Source organism: Pyrus communis, chromosome 9, assembly GCF_041283825.1.
Source record: "Pyrus communis isolate YQ-2024b chromosome 9, ASM4128382v1, whole genome shotgun sequence".
In the NCBI taxonomy this organism is placed as follows: domain Eukaryota; kingdom Viridiplantae; phylum Streptophyta; class Magnoliopsida; order Rosales; family Rosaceae; genus Pyrus; species Pyrus communis.
In genome coordinates this window covers 15,431,108-15,451,872 of record NC_142573.1, presented here as the reverse complement: position 1 = coordinate 15,451,872, position 20,765 = coordinate 15,431,108, and the positions used below count along the sequence as shown (strand labels likewise).

The 20,765-nt window shown below is 36.8% G+C and overlaps 2 protein-coding genes and 1 pseudogene across 14 annotated transcripts in view; 1 reads left to right on the top strand and 2 right to left on the bottom strand.

Moving 5' to 3' along the window:
* Positions 1-3,504: 3,504 nt before the first annotated feature.
* On the bottom strand, positions 3,505-6,757 carry LOC137739587 (nuclear pore complex protein NUP50A). 2 transcript variants are annotated; one of them, XM_068479210.2, is made up of 2 exons: positions 6,521-6,757; positions 3,505-5,233 (listed from the first exon to the last, which is right to left on the bottom strand). In XM_068479210.2, the coding sequence occupies exon 2, from the start codon at positions 5,167-5,169 to the stop codon at positions 3,898-3,900; it is 1,272 nt and encodes a 423-aa protein (XP_068335311.2). In that variant the 5' UTR covers positions 5,170-5,233; positions 6,521-6,757; the 3' UTR covers positions 3,505-3,897. The 2 variants fall into 2 exon arrangements, with proteins under 2 accessions (XP_068335311.2, XP_088556405.1); XM_088700279.1 differs by having other exon boundaries at positions 3,505-5,559; positions 6,521-6,717.
* Positions 6,758-7,907: 1,150 nt separating this feature from the next.
* Positions 7,908-18,533, bottom strand: LOC137738740 (coatomer subunit beta'-2). Of its 11 annotated transcripts, none has more exons than XR_015966392.1 (25): positions 17,954-18,533; positions 17,534-17,554; positions 17,357-17,418; positions 16,752-16,806; positions 16,058-16,094; positions 15,624-15,949; positions 15,408-15,539; positions 15,165-15,313; positions 14,887-14,955; positions 14,517-14,667; positions 14,353-14,418; positions 13,710-13,898; positions 13,231-13,371; positions 13,075-13,149; positions 12,702-12,970; positions 12,490-12,606; positions 11,837-11,951; positions 11,657-11,728; positions 11,310-11,506; positions 11,074-11,167; positions 9,966-10,072; positions 9,654-9,783; positions 8,954-9,517; positions 8,779-8,844; positions 7,908-8,318 (listed from the first exon to the last, which is right to left on the bottom strand). XR_015966392.1 is itself a non-coding variant. In XM_088699729.1 (25 exons), the coding sequence occupies exons 1-24, from the start codon at positions 17,954-17,956 to the stop codon at positions 8,825-8,827; spliced, it is 2,733 nt and encodes a 910-aa protein (XP_088555855.1). In that variant the 5' UTR covers positions 17,957-18,533; the 3' UTR covers positions 7,908-8,318; positions 8,779-8,824. The 11 variants fall into 11 exon arrangements, 3 of the variants coding, with proteins under 3 accessions (XP_088555855.1, XP_068334318.2, XP_088555854.1); XR_015966391.1 differs by having other exon boundaries at positions 7,908-8,634; positions 9,306-9,517; XR_015966390.1 differs by having other exon boundaries at positions 9,306-9,517.
* LOC148694318 (putative sulfate transporter 3.4) overlaps positions 18,460-20,765 on the top strand; it is a 20,735-nt pseudogene continuing 18,429 nt past the window's right edge. The window contains exons 1-2 of the transcript XR_015966395.1: positions 18,460-18,708; positions 20,000-20,624. The product of XR_015966395.1 is annotated as a putative sulfate transporter 3.4 (transcript). The remainder of the gene's footprint in view (positions 18,709-19,999; positions 20,625-20,765) is intronic.

Here is a 20,765-nt window from a genome sequence, read left to right as displayed (position 1 = left end):
TTCTCATATCATTGTATCACATGTTTCGCCTCTTACATGTTAAAAAATATTTTTAATGCACTAATTAAAAAGGTTTAACTTTTCAGATTTGACCATGCCTGATCAACAACCGTTTTAAAACAAAACAAAAAACAAGAAAAAGAAAACTAATGAAAATGGCTTGAAAACTTTGAGTTTTAATGATAAGGACAAAATAAAAGGTAAAGTAAATAGTACCTGGATTGACTTTTTAGTGTAAAAATGTGGTTTTTCATTAAAGTGAATAGTCCCGTGGACTTTTCGTTAAAATTAAAAATCATAATTTTGTTAGTAAATAGTTTCTCTGATCTTTTGAGTGGCAGTTGTTCAGAGCTTAGGTGATGGTTTTTATGTTTCTTGAAGTTTGTGCACATGACAAAGGACAATAAGAAAGAAGCTTGATCTTTATTAGAGATAATTATCAGTGACTGCAAGATCATCATAAGGCGGTGTGGTCTTTTGCTTGTGATGCCTTCACAACGAATCTACCATTTGTAAGATTTATTTGAATGTGCATCTTCCATGATTATTGTTCTAAAAGTTTTAGCCTAGTGTCATCTAGGTTCCGTCTAAATGCTAGACGGTTGGCCACCGTCCTGATTAATGCTTAGATCATTTAAAAATTAAGAAATGGCGTTTAGACCTATTGAGGCACCCGCCTAGCCCGCTCATACCCGCCTAGGTCGCAACTCATTTAGACAGAAAATAGATCACTTTCATTTTGCTTTTTATTTTTTCAATAAAATTGTAAGAAATTTGTTGTATACTTAAATAAACACATATTATATTTTCATTATATTCCAATACTTCATTATATATGTCATTCTATTTTGTAGTTTATAATGAAATTATATATATTTTAAGTATAAGTAGACCTGACACACCCCGACCGAAATCAAGGCGTGTTGGCCGTCACACAAGGATGACGTAGCCATGTGCACAGTGCAGAACCAAAAATAATATAAAAATGCGAATAAATAAAAACCAAACTAACTAGTGCACTAAATAAGAACAAGTGCAAGATGAAATAAGTGTGAATTCACAACCAAAGCATAAGTGCAGTCCAGCAGGATGAAAACTAATTATACAACACCCAAGGGTGACTATACAATGGTGATAATCTGTCAGAGCTGCCATGGATTCCTCGCAAGGCACCAAAAAGCACTCCTAACTAGAACTTGGAGGGGCGCAAAACAGAAAGTGTGAGTGGGCAAAAACAAAGCTTTTCAAAATCATTTCATTTTTCAAAAGTTCTAACCCCTCGCCGTAAAACCTGTATAATTTCCCAAAAAATAAAATATGTATATATACCACATCCATGCTCAGAATAACAAAATTCACAAATATGCCATGTTGAATATCTCAGCATAAAAATATGTAAGCCAAGTGATATAAATCAATGCAAATGATATGTCAGCCAAAGTCACTTAACGTGACATGTACGGCTGAATCTAGAGCTCATCCATCTAGCCAGAGTCACCTAACGTGACCTGTACGGCTGAAATCCACATCTGAACAAATATACCAGCACACGAGTCTGAAGCACCTCAAGTGGCCTGTACGACAGGACTGGGTGTAAATAAATACGCTTAAGTGCTACGATCACGTGAAGACTGTGCGAATAATCGTAGGTCACCTATGAGTCGGAACCACCTATGCAAACTATTTATTTTCAGGAATAATTATCAGTAATAAACCCAACTAGACACTAGTTTAATTAACTAACATTACTTATGTTTCCCTGCTTTGATTTCGTGATTCTTCACACATTGATTTATAACCAACATTTAACCACCAAAAACATAAGGTTAAATCTCACCTTTACACCAACTTCCTTCACATTGCTCAGTTCCCCAAACAAGGCTTTTGTCTCGATTATTTAATCTCATTTTTTTGTATGTCTGCATCTAACGTATCGTTAGACTGCTTATGTACCCTAAACAGGGATCGAGCCAATCATGGTTCACATAAACACAACCGTGAGGGCATGGTCAGGGCCCAAAACGGACAGTATCGTGCTACAGTGGAGTTGAGCCCGGGATGTTGTGGGGGCTCGGGCCGAGATGTGAAAAGACCTGGCATTTGTGTCATGTTTCTCATGCTCGTGTCGTTTTCGTATCATACCCGATAGCTTAACGGGTCGTGTCGTGTAATACCCGTTAAAGTAAATGAGTAATATGACCCGACCAGAAATCAACCCGTTAATATTATCAGGTAATATGACCCGTTCCGACTCGTTAAGAAAATATATTTTAAATCAATAAAATTGAAAATGAAAAACATAATTTGACCCAAAAAAAATGTAAAACATAATACTAAATATCGGAGTTGACGCTTTCACGAAAGTTGTAAAGCTTTTCATTACGAGTGATTACATTTTTCACACTTCTACAACAATTATTATTAATTTTGCACTCAAATAAAAAACAATGTTCGTGAGATTTGGAGGGTTTTAAAAATCTAAACGACCACGTACCCATCATCTAAGCGTTGATGATGCAATTATGAACGTTTATTATGCTTTCACATCTTCCAGACTTACACATTAATGATTAGGAATTTTGTTTATTCATGAACTCCCTTAAAATTACTATTCATGAGAGTTTGTATGGTTTAAAAAATTCAAATGATCATATACCCATCCTCAAAGCGTAGAGGATGCGACTACAAGCGTTTGCATTTTTTTTTTTTTCATATTTTTCATACATGTAAATTAATTATTATAATTTTTTTAATATTTTAAAATTACTTGATATTTTTTTTTAATATGTTTTATGATTTTTAATCTCAATCTTTGCCTATAATATACTATAAAAATAAATAAATAAATAAATTTTAAATTTTAAAATTTATATAGAATAATAATTAATAAACAATATATACATATTCATTATATCTATTGTAATTTATAGGAAGTTTTTTTTAGTAGTTTAAAAAATTACAATCATCAAAATAACTTTTTTCTTATCATGTTGAAACAGGTTATCCGCGTGTCACTCTCGTATAAACCTGTCAAGGACCCGTTATTAACGGGTTATTATCGTGTTGACCTGAAACCCGTTATTTTCGTGTCATTTACATGTTATGTTAACGGGTCATGTAAGAAATTGTCAAGTCTAAGTATAAGTAGACACTTTATTAAACGAAATATAAAAAATTTACTTAAATCCGTCTAGTCCGCCTAGACCCCGTTTACCCGCCTAGACACTAGGCCCCAGCCCGCCGCCTGACTAGCGCCTAACGTCTTTTAGTTACAAACTAGAGTCACGTTCTCTTAGTCACCTAACTATTAAGGATTTACGACAATCTACCTTTGAATTAGATATCAAGTGTTGAGATTAAAATAAAGCATACACATTTTATTTTTTATTGTTAGATCAAATTTAATAATGAACGATCACGTGTTCCTTGGCCAACGGGTGACCAAACCAACGAGACTCTAATTATAAAAAAGAGAAGCACTAGAAAGGAAAATGAAAGGGTGGGTCAAGAGAAAGGAGGGTGGTAGCAGTGATCATAGATCTCCAATAGCACAAGGTAAAACGGTAAGGGTATCTCACAGACATAGCAGTTTTAGCACATTACATATGAAGGGACCAACCAACTATAAAACTCTGTCGAGCATTCAACGCCCCAAAGAGCTTAACACAGTCTGTCTTAAGTTTATCCAGAATGTGTTAATACGGGTCTTCCGAATACTAGACTGAAATTAAAACTCAACAAAATGGGCAGGACTCTATAACTCTGCTACAAAAGGGCTTCGGAACTGCCGGACTCTAAAACAACTTCGCTTTCTTCCCAAAATGGGGCAAGGACAACAACAGGGCAAAGTCACGATAGGAAATGAAACTCAGCAAGCATTGACATTAAGCTACCTTTTCAATCATCTGATGCCTTGGGAGAATTTTCTGGAGTCTTCATGGCTGTAGGTGCCTTTCCTTTATCTTTATGTGCTGTAACGGCAGCGCGAAATTCCTCGACTACGGAACCATCCTTGAACTTCAAAGCAAAGGTGGAAAGCCCATCCTTCTTTTCATCGATGCTGTTCATGCAGGCAAATGTAACACCTTTCTTCTCCATGTTCGCGAGCTTCATGTCTGGGTAAAGGCTTGCATTCAGAATTACCTTTCTAATTCCCTTGAGTCTCATAACAAGTCTGGCTTTCTCAGATTCAGATACATTAACTTTCAGATCTCCCTTTCCGCGTTCCTTCCAGCCTCCATCAATAAACTCAAACAACGCAGCATCAGCAGTGAAAACCACTTTCTCATTTTCTTCCCCAGTCTCAACTGCAACCTCTTGCATTTGCGGGAAGGCAGCACCATCACTCTTAGGAACGATTGAGAGGCCTGATGTGCCAAAGAGTGAAGAACTTCCATTACTCGAGAGACCAAAACCAGAAGGCTGATCAATATTTGATCCAAAAAGTGAACCAGAGCCAGTACCCAATGTGGACCCATCCTTTGAAATAAGCCCAAATGAAAAACTGGATGTGGAGAACCCAGTTCCAGAGATATTTGTGAAGGCATTTTGGCTACTCGAAAGCTGTTGGAATGAGCTCAACGAGTTACCTTCTGGGCTTGGTTCTACATTTTCGCTTTTGTTATCTTTGTTATCTTCATTATCTTTCTTATCTTCAATTTCAGCCTTTTCCTCTTCCTCATTTACTGTCTCACCCCCATTTGTCTTATTTTCACCCACATCTGGTTCAGGTTCCGTTGCCTCACTGGAAATTTCATTGTTCTCCTTCACAACGTTCTCCTTATCTGCTGCAGAGTCATCCCCAACTTGACCAGCCTGTTCGACCTTGCTTTCTGGCTGCTTATTATCCTCATCTAAAACTCGTGTCTCACAGGCATGTGGTGAGCTAGCTGCAGCTTCAGCAGGGGCTGGACTTTCTTCTGTTGGAGGAACCAAGCGTATACCAGCAAAAGGATTGGAAGTATTAGAAGTGGGGGCCGATGTAGTCTGCTGGCGACGAACCTTAACAATTCTTCTGGTTGCCAGCACCTCCTCACTGGCCCTCTTGAAAGTTCCTGTCTCTGGTTCAGAAGCATCGTCCTCATCATCAAGGCCTGGGTTATCCCGAGAGAGTTCACTCCCAGCAGCTCGCTTCTTATTAAGTGGAATGCCATTTCCCGAATCAGCCATTGACAAATGAATTAAGAAAATAGGATTAACGAACCAGGATAACGAGTATTTGGGAAGCCAATATCTGCAAATCATCATAAATTATACTTGTTCACAGAACCCAGATGAACAGAAAACCAAAGTTACTAAACTCATAGATCATTTACTACCAAATGCAGATAAAACTAAACGGGTAAATTTATTTGAACGAACTAACAGCATTGAGTAAAACTGCCAAGAATTGCAATACACCGTGTCTAATCAAAGAAAGCTCCGATTATAAGAAGTGACAAACAAAGGAAAGAAAATTCCATGTCATCTGAAGAGTCAACCACATTTATCAACAGAACACCAGAATCTTTTCATAACAGAGTTCCACCAACAGTGGACTCCATATAAGAGGGCAATCAGCTACAAAAGAAATTCATATCAGAACAACAGAGCTCATGACAGCTTGGGATATAATGTTTTATAATTTTTTCCAATAACTTAATAACGGAGAAGCGACTTTTCTCCCCTTCGCATATAACTTGAAGCAAAAGACATTAAACATATGTGATTACAAAACAATACATTTTTCTTATCCAAAATTGTTTTATCATATGCATACAGGCAATGAACGAAACAAACTGAAAGCTAATAACTGAACCCGAAAACATATGTCAGAACAGAATACAAGTGCACATAAATTAAGATATCAAGCCAAACCCCTCAACTGAAACGTCGGAATTTGAAATTTGGAAAACGCAACAAAACATCAAATGAATGGAATACATCCACAAATTCTTATAGCAACAACGGCGCGAGAATGCTAAACAAAAAGTCTCCAAAACTCCATTTAACTGCCCGTAAGGTACTCTACTCAAGAGTAGAATTTAAAAAAAAAAAAAAGAAAAAAAAAAACAGTTAATTTGGTACTAATCAATTTTTTGGTTCGTTCCCAAATAATAAATAATTCCAAAACCTAGGTTGAAAATAACAGTTTATTAAAATACCATAAATCCTAGCTAATAACAACATCGAATTAAAAAAAAAAATCTCTTATCATTTCTTGGCACTTTTTAGCTACCGACAATTTCCTCAGCCACCAAACAGGGAGTTAACAGCTAAAACCCTACTTTCCCACAACATTCCAAAAACAAAAACCCTACATAGCAAATTCAATCAAATCCATAGAAAATAAAAACAAAGCAAATCGAAATAAAAAAACCACAAACAAGCCATATGAGCCACCAAGAAAAATGAATCAAAATATCACAAAAAATATGAAATTACATATGAAATCCCAAAATATTACACAGAATCTAAGTATATCAAACTGAAATTGCAAAATCCCGAATTCAAAACTGGGAATACAAGGATTTGGACTTACCGGGAGGCAAAGAGACGCAGAAGCAGAACCTAGAGAGAGGGAGAGAGAGAAATAAATGGGTGATTTTAATTTTTGTGCTTTTCGAATTGCTTGTGTATATAAAATGTTGAATTGCAGAGATTTACTTGGAAATTTTTGGATACGAAGGGTTTAATTTTTTTGATTCAAGTGGGAACCCAAGGGATTTTATTGTGCGTGGAGACCTCTTTATCTCATGTGGTTTTGTAGGACTAGCATGTGATTTCAGGGTCGGTGCTAAGTTCTTGGTCCGAAGATTTTCTATTTGGGCTTCCGGAAACTACTGGGCCGGGATCCGCATGTGTTGGAAGGTCTCCTTTTGATTATTTTTAATATAAAGTACTAATTCACACTAAATTAGTAAAGATCACTGATGAAAATGTGTTGAACCCTTCTATAATGACGTGGTTTCGAACTCCGTTGATGGTTAATCTAAAAATCTATCGTTTAACCAAAAAATGTAGTTTCTCTGTCTATATTAAGCTAATGCTAGCGAAACCATAGTTTCTCTACCTCCTTAACATTATCCATGCTGAAATGTTATGCCTTGATATATTTCCCTAAATCTGGGTAGCTGCACATACCCCAAAAGTTAAAGGTCTTTGCTTGGTTGGTCATTCAAAATAAAATTCTAACCAATCAACAAAGTTTTAAGAGGAAAATGACGGTGAATACCAGTTGTCCTATATGTGGTGGTCCTGTTAAAAATTTTATTCAACTTTCGAGGGAGTGCTCTAAAGCTAGAGCCGTTTGGAATTCATTGAAGGTCCCTAGTATTATTCTTTCTACTTTCAATTTAGACATGAAGGGATGGATTGTTATTGCTAACATACACTGTAAAACTCTTTGGGCTGCGTCGGCTCAAAAGACCAAACACTTGACAGCAACCACTCTTTGAACCTTGATGATTATGCACCATGGTACAAGTTCGATTCTCACATATCCTTCTCCCCCTGACAACTAACAATCTAATCAACGCTATCATTTGTCAAAAAATATAAAGAACAAAAAACAAAACGCCCACCTTGAACCGAAAGTCCAGTTATCACACCTATAGACAGATAGCATTGCAAAGAAAGCGAACATTGGGAGAACAAGATGCTACGATCACTGGCATTTCTCGAATAAATGAATGCATTAGCTGGATACCATTTCCTCATGCACATCATTGTTTATTGTTTATTTATGACATTTGGATTAAACAAATCAAAAGAGGATCAAGCAACACGTAAAAAAGCACGTGCATGAGCATAAATAATTTCCCTTCACAATAATGAACATACCAACATCGTTAGGGTCTTATTTGATGTCCCCTAAGGAACCGTAACAATATCACAAGTAGAATGCTAACAGAAGCGAAGAGCCGAAGTTGGTTGTATCATATGCTAACAATGTATATACTCTTATGAATACAGTTTTACAATATAAGTCACATTAAAGAATTCCGAAAACATGCGAAAAAGGAGAAAAAAAGGAGGAAAAGAAAAAAAGAAGTCTCAAGGGGAACCAGATATCTAAATCTGAATAGAAGCGGTCGACGTTGTATCCCTAGCTCAATTTTTTCTACATTCACAATGGCACAAGAAAAACTTTATGATGGGAATATGGCCTCGAAGAATATGTTAAAAAAGGGAATCGGAAAAGTAAACTAACTACAGCTATAAAACTAATCTTATCTTGTGCCCCATGACAAAATATAACTCGGTTACAAGCCACACCACCGGGTATAAGAGACAACCGATCTGCTACATCACCTCTTCACCAGCCTCTTCCGGGAGGCCTGTCGGTAACAAAACAAGGGAAATAGAAAAAATAGATCACCATAATGAGCAGGCACATCGGAACAATTATTACAAAACGTAACAGCTTTTTCATATGAAGTCGGTGCTATGAAATTATTTCAAATAAAAATGGAGCTGTTTCAATTCTTACCCTAGCATCAGAAACAAGAATGCGTACGCAACACACAGCCCTAGTGTATTCGAATAATCTTCACACACTTGATCGGTGAAAATAATAAATTAAATTTTCCTACAACACATCAGTTTTATGGCTGACATTGCATGGAAAAGAGCAGCATGAATGGCTCCTGAATACTGTGTAAAAATGTGAAGAAATTTAATCTGTAACTTGCCGAACATAACCTATCCATAACACCAGCCCATTCCTTATAGAATGGAAACTATGATTATTATAACAATCTGATGGCATATCCCAAGTATATATGAATCTTTTCTCACCTCTGTAAAGGATCCATACAGCTGGACCGGCAGTCTTCATAAGGACCTAGTGGCGTGGTGTAAGCACTGCAACCAATAAAAGATGAGAAAATTAGGATGCAAGAAAACAACCTGAACAGAGAAAACACAAGCAAACAAGGGGAAGGCCAAAACAGCAAAAGGAATATCAAGTTACGTGAGAACTTATGACCAAAGAAAAGGCTCCACAAAATCCAATTTGTCTCTTTAGCGCTGAATTCTATCGAGTATTTGGTTTGAAAAGAATTCAGATGTCAGATTCCCTAGTCTCTCTCCTTGTATAACCACCCTCCCAACCAAGTACAATGGAAACTTCTTTTTCTTTTAAGTTTCTACAAAAAAAAGCTGAAATGGCACCGTAACTACCTATAAAATAAACTGAGGCCCCCAACTAATTATAAGTACGTATAATATCCAATAATAGTTAGTAGAGAAAGTGGTAGAAGTAGTGAAAGCAGAAAGTTGTCAGAATGGGAGTCAGAGATGGCACTTCAGAATCAATTAATCACCAGAGACAAAATTGGATTTTCACACTGGCCCAACCAATAGCTTTTTAGGCTGACGATGTTCCTTCATTATTCGTACCCCACTCTTCGTCAGCCTCGTTCCCGTTGATGAGTACAGCATCCGTAGAATCAGCATCCACCACAACAGCCTCCTCCTGGCTACCTTCTTCTCCATCATGTTCTTCAGCAGCCCGTTCCCCATTTTCTTCACCATCCTGTTCAGAAACCAGTATAGAAAACAGATAAAAAAGGTAAATGAAGTGCTAGAGTTAAAAAGCCGATTCATAAAACAAATTGTTCTTGCAAAAGGAAAATTCAAACTGGTATTAAATTTGCATCCACTATGTATACCCCATGATTTGCTTCCCCATTGTCAAGATGATCCTCTTCATCCGATTGCATATTCCTGAAAGCCTCCACAAGGGTGATGTGTGCTTTATCAACATGGTTTATGTACTCCTCTGCAGGAGGGTAAACACCCCTAAAAACAATCACCCGAGAACAATTAATACCAACTTAAGTTACTATAATAAACCATGACTAAGAGCAACTGACATCCTAAGGGAGATATCGTGAAGCCAAAAGAGAACATTTTCAGAAGAAGATATTGAGAAACTTGTGCCAACACATACAAACACACTCATACACAATTTGCAGAGGTACCTTGTCTCTGCAGCTTTTGATTCCACAGAAAGGGCAACTTGCCAATCATCGAACAAATTGGGATATTCTTCAGGATCAGCCAAAGACTCAGCAGCTTTTGGATTAACCTGCAGGTTGATATTAAATCAAAGTTATGTTATTAGACAAGGACACATAAGTGGACGCATATGTATGCATCCAATCCAATTACATATGTAAGTAATTAATATGCATCTGCACATGCATATGAGTGCTTCTGTGTGTGTGTGTGCATGTATGGTATTTTCTACCGTTTGAGCAGAGTAGCGAAGATGGGAGCCCATCTAATGAATTATACTTGAGCATACCAGCATAAAGTATGGTGAAATCATTGCCGCTCAGTGTGACTCCGTTATTTAAAACGACATAAAATACCAAAGGGAATGGAACATAAGAAATCACATAGAAAGACTGAGTGCTGTGAATAGACAGATGCAAACATACAAAGCTGCAAGATAAACATAACAAACTGGTCCAAGCCAAAAGATGCAACAAACCAAGTTAACCAACTCTGGAGGAAGTTAATCCACAGGGATGTTTTTTGAAACATGAGATGTAGAAAAACTGGAAATAATATTTTTTTTGAAAGTTTGTAGATATGTGTTTAAAAATGAGTCAAGTTAGCTTTTCCAACTTTGAAAAGTAGAAGTGCCGCCTGAAATTTCCTAAAAAAAGAATATTAAAAGATAATGTTTTCTATATATTTTCAGCAGCAATTTCTGGATTCTGAAAAACAAGATGGTTAGAAAAGAAAAATAAGTTCTGTTGCATGCCAACATGGTTCTGATATGTTAAATCTCTAACAGGTGATATGAGACTGCCATATGGACAGCCAAACCAGCATACCTATCGTATCTAACAATAAACTGGTGCGCGGTTCTCATATGTTAAATCTCTAACAGGTTATATGAGACTGCCATATGGACAGCCTACCCATCATAACTATCGTACCTAACAATAAACTGGTGCGAGGTTTCTATACAAGTTGCCATATCTAATTCTCTTAACATCAAATGAAGCCAAAATAAGGAAAGCAAACATAAGCATGGAGTGTCAAAATAAGACGAGCAAAGCAAAATCATAATGTCACCTTGCTCAGGTCTTTTCTCCAAATAGCTACTATCTCAGAAACCTTGCCTGGAAGATATGATCGAGCCATCAAAGCAGCCTCAGGTATCCGATTGCTGCATAGACAATGCTTTATTAATCATTAGCTTTACCGCGTTATTCTGTGCAGTCATACTTTGAGGACAATGCTTTATTAATCATTAGCTTTACCGCATTATTCTGTGTAGTCATACTTTGAGGAAACAAATATGCAATTACCTTTCCACCAGTAACTCAAGGCACTCTTCCAATCGACCCAACATGAATAAACAAAGGTACGCAACATTATTCTTCCCTTGTTCTTTAGCAAGGGATGCAAGTTTTGATATTCCTTCAACATCTCCAAGAGAAGAATAGAGCAATAATAATCCACTCAAGTCCATGGCATACTTTAAACATTCCTCGGCCATGTCTAACTGCAAAATGTAATATAGACAAAGAGATGTAGTCAAAAGGTGCAAGTTAAACAGGGGGAAATATCAAAAGGGCACAAGACAAATGTGGTTGTGGTTAAGAAATTAATATGCACAATATTAAGAAAGAATAAGAATAAATAACCAACACACCTTTCCAGCAGACATAGCCAATTCACCTAACTGCTTCCATTTAGACTCACTTTGCACCTCAGTGGCAATTTCCTGCAAGAAACAAATGAAAATTCACTTGGAAATAAACCACATTATTCACTACAACGACTACAACAAATATAAAAACCTAACATCAAAGTTATGTCTCCTTGGACTTACCTTCGCAATTTCTAATCTACCAAGCTGTATGGCTAGTTCAAATCTGTAATCAGGATCAGTAGCCACTTCCAGAGCTTCCTCTATCATACCTCGTGTTTCCAAGAAACGAGCCACACTTCAAGAACCGGAAGTTTAAATGTTAAAAGGGAAACACCAAAGAATGTGTTAAGATATTAACAACGAAGCATCCTATTTGAGATTTAACTTTGCGATTGAAATCTGGAAATAAGTAAAAAGATTGCAACAGAAGTTCTATTATACAGTAAAAAATATTCAAGTACAATATAATCAGCGTGCAAAAAGAAATACTACTGAAATTGTAATTTAGTACAAAGTATCGAATTTTCCAGGGTGTGCGAAGGATATTACTATTAATTTTATTTCAGTGGTTGGACGCTAAATTTGTGTATCAGAAGTACCAAGTGACAAATAAAGGGCTTAAATTAAAAACTATAAAACTATAAAGATTTAATACATAAACAATTTTGAAATACTTCTATGTGATCCATTTGGAACACTTTCATGGTAAGTTGTATCAAACCAGTGGTTTTCCTATTGACTGAAATGCAGTTATATTCCCATGCCACAAATACAATATTGCCCAGTAATAAGGGGACATCTGATGCCATTATGCCAAAGAAACTAATAGGTACCTGTTATGGTGCTCTTTAGGAATTGAAGGCAAAACTTCATTGGCCCTTTCAATGTCTCCACGCATTACAAGAGTCTTATATTCAATCAAACTTAGAAGTAGTGTGTATCCTATTACACTGCACAGTTTAAATTTAATAAGAACAAACAAAAAACACAATAGAAGTTGCTAATAGATGACCATCTTGATTCACAAACAAAAAAGTGCACTCACTTGAACTCTTTGTCTATCAGAAACACCCGACTTTGATTGGCAAGATAACCCAACAAGTACATTGGTCGGTCTAAATGAAACATTGTGGTTACCTCGCCACCAACACAGTAATTAAGCCTCCAAGAGGAGTTGTTGTAAATGAAACAATCCCCAACCCATAAACCAGTCCTGACACGTTCATTCATTTCATGAAGAAGCTTAAAAGCATCTTCAACACCTTGTTCATCTACAGGTCTTCCACTATCTAAGTAAGAAGAGACTACGTCCCGCTGCACCATTATCATATGCAATCTCACAAATCATTATAAATATGAATGATGAAAACTTAAACAACGGGGGAAGGAAGAAGAACCCAACTAGCGAAGATGCTTACATTGTATTTCAAGATGTAGAATGATGTATCACTGGCAATAGCCACTAAATCACCACTATCAGCCCAATAGAGATTCTGCCAAGTTACAAAATATAGAATTATAGAAAAATGAAAATACCAATTACAGGCTATTTGAGATAGGTAGGGGAGACTCACTTTAACAGTTACATCAATTCGGCGAATTAACCTGCATTCAGCCCAATCATAAAAGCAAATAAAATCATTTGAGCACATTGCCAGTAAAGTTCCCCCGTAAATATGTTCAGCCGAAAAAGTAGGTCGAATACTCCTCTTCTCCTGAAATATGCCATTGCCATCAATACAAACACATGCTCCCTAACAGAGTTATCAAGATCTACAGTCATAGTAATGGAAGTTTTAAGGTGACATCTAAGAGCCCATAAGAACTATAACCCAAATGCGGTAATTACTAACAAGTTGGAGTACAAAGAAATTACAATAGAAGCACAGAACAGCTATTAGTATATTCAAGAAAAACATTTTGATACACAAAGGCAAGAAAAACAAAAAGGAAGCCAACTTCCAGCAGAAAAAAAAAATAAAGAAAAAATCTTGTGTTAAACTTTTAACATGAAGACCATACTGCACGGTTGATAAACTAGAAAATTACAAACCTGGAAGTTTTTAGTGAAAATCTTAATCTTTGAAGTACTCTCTCTAACAGCATATTCTCCATCAGTTGACCAAGCAAATTCCAAAGCAGAACCAAATGAACGATTTCTCCAGGCCAAAGCAGTATATATAATGTACTCTCCATCTCCACAAACAACAACAAACCTCCCATTGGGATTATGCCTTAAGCTCTGTATAACAAAAAATTGAGCACGGATAAATCAACCAATGCATGTATTGCACGCTCACAAAACTGCAAAACAGCAAACAACATCCAACACACAGGAAAGCTTGCATCCAGCAACTTATAGAAGGAAAACAAGATGCCAGTATGAGGAAACTACAATAGAAGATTTGAAAGTCTATCACCATCCATTCAAAACAGGATTGTCTGGAGACACATCCCGTCAAGATGACAATATGTAAATCTCACTTCAATTCAAGCACATCTTCCCTTGCCAAGTAAGTAATAACGATAGGCTATCCCGTCAAGATGACAGTATGTAAATTTCACATCAATTCAAGCACATCTTCCCTTGCCAAGTAAGTAAAAATGATAGGCTGTAGCAAAAATTATTGAAACTGAAAGATGTAGATCTCAAGAAAGGAACATGATTGAAACATAGGAATCAAAGAAACCCTTACCTGAGGGTAAAGATCACATGTGCCCAACTCCTTAACAGCCAAAGGCAATCTCTCTCCATCAGTAACCTATAGAGTATAGCAAACATAAATGACTGATGTCGACTACCAAAGAGGAAGGGGGAACAGGAAGCAAAGAAAAAGAGTTAATCTGAATGTGCTCAAACCTCGAAATCAGCTCCCACACTCTTAATGTTCACAGTTTGAATTTCATTATGCTTAGCCCAAATGATCTTTCCACTATTGTCCATACTTGCAACAGGTACTTCACGGCCCAGTTTTACCATAATTGTTCCTTCATCATAACCAATTACAACCCTGACCAAGTTTATGAGTAGAACAGAATCATTTTGAGTACAGTTTTCTTGTACGACATTACACGTGCATCATTGAAATTTGAAAAACATACTGCACAACCTAAATGGGTCCATTTTCTCACAAACTTCAAGCAAATAATAAAAATTTTAACAAAGAATAAGGGGCCCCTATTTATGTTAGTCCAATAAAAGGGTAACTATCTATGATTTCCAAACTCACCGCCTTGAGCTCTTCATGTATCCAATAGCCCAAACTCTTTCAAGCCCATAATTCAATGTATTCTCAAGCCTGTAGATGAAGCACAAAATTATCATTGGCCTCGCCATTCAATGATTTGAAAATAGAGGAATTAGTTTGAAAATAAAACATTAAAAAAGTTGTTTCAACTTTTTAAAAGAACAAAAAAAAAAAAAAAAAGCCTAAAAATTTGAACATTAACCCAAAGTATAGCATCCTAGGATGTGAGGTTCCAAAATGTTGCAAGGCACCAGAATTACCTGTAAGTGGTTGAATGCCATATTCGAACTGTTCCATCCTCAGACCCTGTTATTATTATAGGAAGCTCAGGATGGAAACATACAGCAGAAACATTGTGTGTATGGCCATCAAGTGTCTGGACACAACTTTTGGTTTGATAGTCCCACACCTGTTTCCACATTATTATACATGAATTTTTCCAAATCATAACAAAGATATACAATCAAAGAATTACTGAAGAAAAAGGTTAACTTGTGGGAGACCTTAGCAGTGTGATCATCAGATCCAGTAATTAGATAAGGCTTATCACCACCCGTAAAGTAATCGACACAATTAACTCCTTTCTGATGGGCATCCAATGTAAAATTTGGGTCTGGGGAGCCTAGATTCCATATCTAGGAAAAACCATTAGCACAATTAGCACCATTACACAAAAAACGTAGTAGAATATGCAGGAAATCCAGACCATGCCAGCGTACCTTTATGGTGCGATCAAGAGATGCACTTGCAAATGTGTTGGTATCTTTCGGATTAAATGTCACTTGCATCACATAATGGGAGTGTCCTTCAAATATCTGAGTACAAACCCAACCCTTGTCCCAATCCCAGAGCTTGATAAGCATATCATCAGATGATGATAGCACATATGAGAGTGTAGGATGGACAGCCACACATCTAATGTAGTCAGTATGTGCCTCAAATACTTTAACCTTATCCATTGTATTGTAATTGTATACACGAATGAACATGTCATCAGCTCCGGCAACAACCCATTGCTTGCGAGCAATAAATTTGGCTGACCTAACTGCAGACCAGTGACTTAGACATTAAAGCATGATGATGATCTTACTGAGAAAAATTCCAAAAAGAAAATCTACGAGCATAAAAATTTGCAAAGAGGCAAAGTAAATACCTGGTAACTCTGTGACCTCAAAAGACTTAGCCATGGCCTGAAACAGTATCAAGAAAATTCAAGTTAGCAATGCTTACTGCAACCAAATAAAGAAACCTAAATTTCAAAAGCTTACTTTAAGTTCAAGACAACTCTCCAAGGAAGGAATGCTAAACATATATTTTTTTTTTCATAGCAGAATAGCACAATACCACAAAAGATACTGTACCAATCACAACAAACGAACTTTTTCTAAGTAGATCAAAAGACACTTATGTACAGCTCTAGGAAGAAGATTTGTGAAATAATCAGTGTAATTATAAAGTTTCTGCCGGTAGCTATATCTGCTCAGTGTCTAAGGCTACAGCTGACAAAATAACCAAATTGAATTCTAAAATGTAGACAAATCATGTCACGGGACAGTCCAAGATCAGTAAATCACTAATTGCTTCCTTCCTTTAATTTGCCATTTGGTTCATGTACACAATTAAGGATGTGCATGTATGATCTCATAGTTGTACAAGTTCAATTACTTCATTTCTAGCTCTTTCAGTTCAACCCAAAACACTTGTTAACAAGTGATGAAACACCGACCAACAAGTTCAGTTGTTATAGTACAACAATCACTCTTAAGATAGTTGCATATTCCCCTTAAGATCAAGCTTTACATGTACTTTCAGAAATGGTAACTTGTGGTCATAGATCTAGATCATACCTGCGTCTGATAGTTCCAAATACACACAGTTCCTGAATATAAACTTGCCAAAATCCTGCAGTAAAATTATCATCATTAGTTGTAAATCACAAAACTACAGTTTTCACCAAATTAACTTGGATCCTATCGTAACTAAGTGGCAACTGGCAAGAGAACCAACGTGTTCATCCCAACTCCGTTTCTAATGGGAATTCAAATTATAGTTAAGTCCTTTTATAAAATTAACTACAAAAACAACTTGGAATTTGAAAACAAAAATAAAAGAACCTAGCACTGTCATGGCACCCCAGCCAACGGTTGCTGCCTCATGCAAAATGCAGGCCACATCCTTACACTTTATATGAAAAATACTATGTTGGCACCACTACTCTCACTAACAAGTCGTCAATAGCATAGCCTATTGTTTCGCGAAATTGATCCTATCCTAATTTGAGTGGCAAGCGCATTCTCATATTGTAAGATGTACAAAAGAAAAAATAAATATGAGATATCAGGAAGAAGAGCTCGGGCGCATGGCATTGCTCTTATTACTTGCTAATCTGTTACAAATTTCATTTTTTATATCAAATTTAACAGAATACTAATACAGAAGACAATGTAGTTACCATGGTTCTGTTGGATGCAGATCCACAGATTTTACTCTCTCTGATCTTTGAGCGAGTTTTCTCTGAACCAAAAGATTAAAATTAGACCATTTTCCACACAATTCAGAATACAACCATTAGGATCGTGATCTGATCCACATATCGAAACGAAATCAAAGGAATTCAAATAAAAATTACCTTGATTTCCAGTCTGAGAGGCTGTTAACACATCGCAAAAACAAAGAAAACCAATCAGTGCAAAATTAAAACACCAAATCTCAAATAATATTACAAACTCCGATATATGCTGAATTATGGAACAGTAAAACAACAACGCAGAATTGATATTTAACCACATTGAACACCAGATCTCGATGAAATTCAAGTTAAAAAAATGCCACGATTGGTTGCCGATAAACGAAAAATAGAGAATTGTGAAAACGTCAAATTCTATGCAACCAAACAGAGTCGACGAAATTGCAAGAGTCTCAGTGAAATTGCTACGCTTGGTCAAACACTGAGGAATTGGCACCATATCGAAACGGATTTGAATCAGATCTAAGAAGCAGTCTAATGTGGGCAGATTTCAGGGAAGCCGGACGAGATCAAAAGACTCACCATTTTCGCAGAGCTCCGGCCGAGATCACAGTTGGACAAACCTAGCGAACCAGGTGATCCGAGCTCAGAGACGGAGGGGAAGGAGGGAGAGGGAGAGGGAGGGAGAGAGAATTCGGTGTTTTAGCATACGGAGAGAAAAGAGCTCTCTGTCTGTAAAATACGAGAGCGAGCAAAAGCCTTGCGGTTAAGTGAGTAATTTTACGACAGTGCCACTGGTGGGGCAAACCGGTTCGCGGTGTAGGGCCGCAAACGGTTGTTGATGATCGCGGTACGTGGATTGATGAACGGTGGAGATTGCCGAGTGGTAGCTCTTTCGGTGTGAAGTGTGAACAACGTAATTGAGTGCATTTTTACGCACCACCATCTTAAGATGTTGTTTGATGAACCAAACAAGATGAGTTATTTTCAATTAAATTGGATTTGTAACCCAACTCTTGTTTAGTGAGAAAATTATGACTTGGATTGGATTGGCTACAAATTCGAAATAGGAAAATAGGACAGGCGATGCAACACATCCTCACATACAATTACAAGTCCCATCTCTCTTCTTTCTTCTTTTGCTTCTTCTCGGTTTGCCATCGATCTTCTTCTTTGTTTCAACGAGCATATTCTGGCGAGCTTGTCTTCTATTTGGGTCGTACAACGGTGGTGGGTGTGGGTTTCGCGCAGTCGTCGGAGTAGCATCGGGGCCGTTTCAAGCCTTCGGTTTTTCTCTTTTCTGCAATCTTTATGCAATTTCCTATTGTTTGTTCAAGGTACTTCTCTATTCTCCCTCCTCTCCTTGAATTTGAAACATGGATACATTGATTTTACTGAATATGGGGTTTTAACTAGGGGTGGAAAAAATTCCCAAAAATCCCGAACCGAACCGAAAAAATCCCGATCCTAAACCAAAAATTTCTCAAACCGAAATTCCCGAAATTTTCGGGATGCTCTGCCAAACCGATCCCAAAATTTCGGTATGGGATTCGGGATTGGCTTCTCGATATTTCGGGAATCCCATACCGAACCAAAAATATATAATATTAATTATTATATATATATTATTCTTTTATAATTGATGCTATAGTTTCTAATTCATACTCTGCAACCTGGAATGCCCTACACCTTGCATATTTTTCATGTTTTGTTTGATATTCATATGGGTTTTATTATTGCTGCTGCCATGGCTGATGATTTTAGAAAGCTTGATTTTTTTGTCTCTCAACATATTGCAAAAAGGGTTTAATTAATTTGAATTTTGACTATGATAAAAACAGTCAGGCATGCCAGTGTTTAATTAAATGATAGTGTGAATGAAATGAAATTCCTAATTCATGAATGTGTTCTTGAATTATATATTTGAAGAACAATTCATAATTTCATATTTCAATTTGGGATTCCCGATTTATCCCAAAATCCTGAAAATATTTCGGGATTCCCGAAATTTGGGATTCCCGAAAATTTGGTTTGGGATTGGTCTTCAAATTCCCGTCCCGAAAAATTTTGGTTTGGGATTCGGGATACTAGTTTCGGTATGGTATCCCATACCAAACCACCCCTAGTTTTAACCAAAAATTTGATCTAAAGTTAGCCTGAAATATGCTTTTTTGAGTATTCAATGTGTTAATTATTGGTGGATATTTGATTTTGATTTTGTATGTTCTATACTTTCCCCAATCAATGTTCGTACAAAAGATGATGCTTTAGAATTTTTTTGGGGATTTCATGAATTATTGGATATGGAATGGGCATTGAGAAACCTCGGTCGCAATCCTGCTCTTCCTGCGGAGGTCATAGGTGGGAATTATGTCGTCTCGTCGAAAGATATCATATCCTACGGTAGATGAATCTCTAAAACAAATGCTCAAAATATGCACAAGCCATCGGTTTCTAGCTAGCTAGCGTTTCATCTAGCTAGTAGCTATATATTATGACACAGGAAGCTTAGAGCATCTCTAAAGGAGATATCAAAATGTCTACATTACTTATACCAATTAAAAATGACCACACTAACATCTTTGACTGAAGTGCTAATTCCTATGTGGCGATGACATGAATTGGCAGCAAAGGAAGTTGCTTGTAGAGCCAAAAATAATCAAGAAAATTATGAAGGTGACACGTGCATTTTTGGATAAAAAGACAAAATTACCCTTGAGGCACACCGGGATTCCCACGCGCATGCAACGGACAATAACAACTCAATCGAGGTTAAAGGTTATCAAAATGGTATTTATTCAAAACCCTCTCATCATTCCTCATCAAATCCTCACCCACAAGGTAACTGCCAATTATTCTTTTCAAATTGGGATTAATTACCAAATTAATTAAAAAAAATTATTTGACATAATATCTTGTAATAATATTCAAAACAGCACCATAAGAGCCCGGTCCTTATTTCTCTAGATAGGGCCGACCACACCCCTATATATGCCCCTCATTTCTCCAAAAACCTAAATTGATTCTCCTCCTAAAATTCTCTAAACATTTTCTCTCTCAAATTCTAACTTTGGCATCGGAGACTCTTCGGCCAAATTTCCCCATTCATCGTGGGCGCATGAGGCTCTTGGCCTTGATCTTAGGTGTTAACTGTTTTGCAGGTGCATTTTCGTCCAAGAAGAAGAAGGCGGAAATTTGCATCCACAAATTGGTGCTTTCATTGAGAGTCACGCTCAAAGAAGACTCTCGCAAGGTTTCTCATTTTTTTGTTCATTCGTAGATTTTTCGTACATTCCCATTCCTATAATTTTTTATATAAAAATTCTTTGAATAAACGTAAAAGAAAAATATAATGACAAGAAATTCAGAAACCACGACAAACGGAACTTCCAAC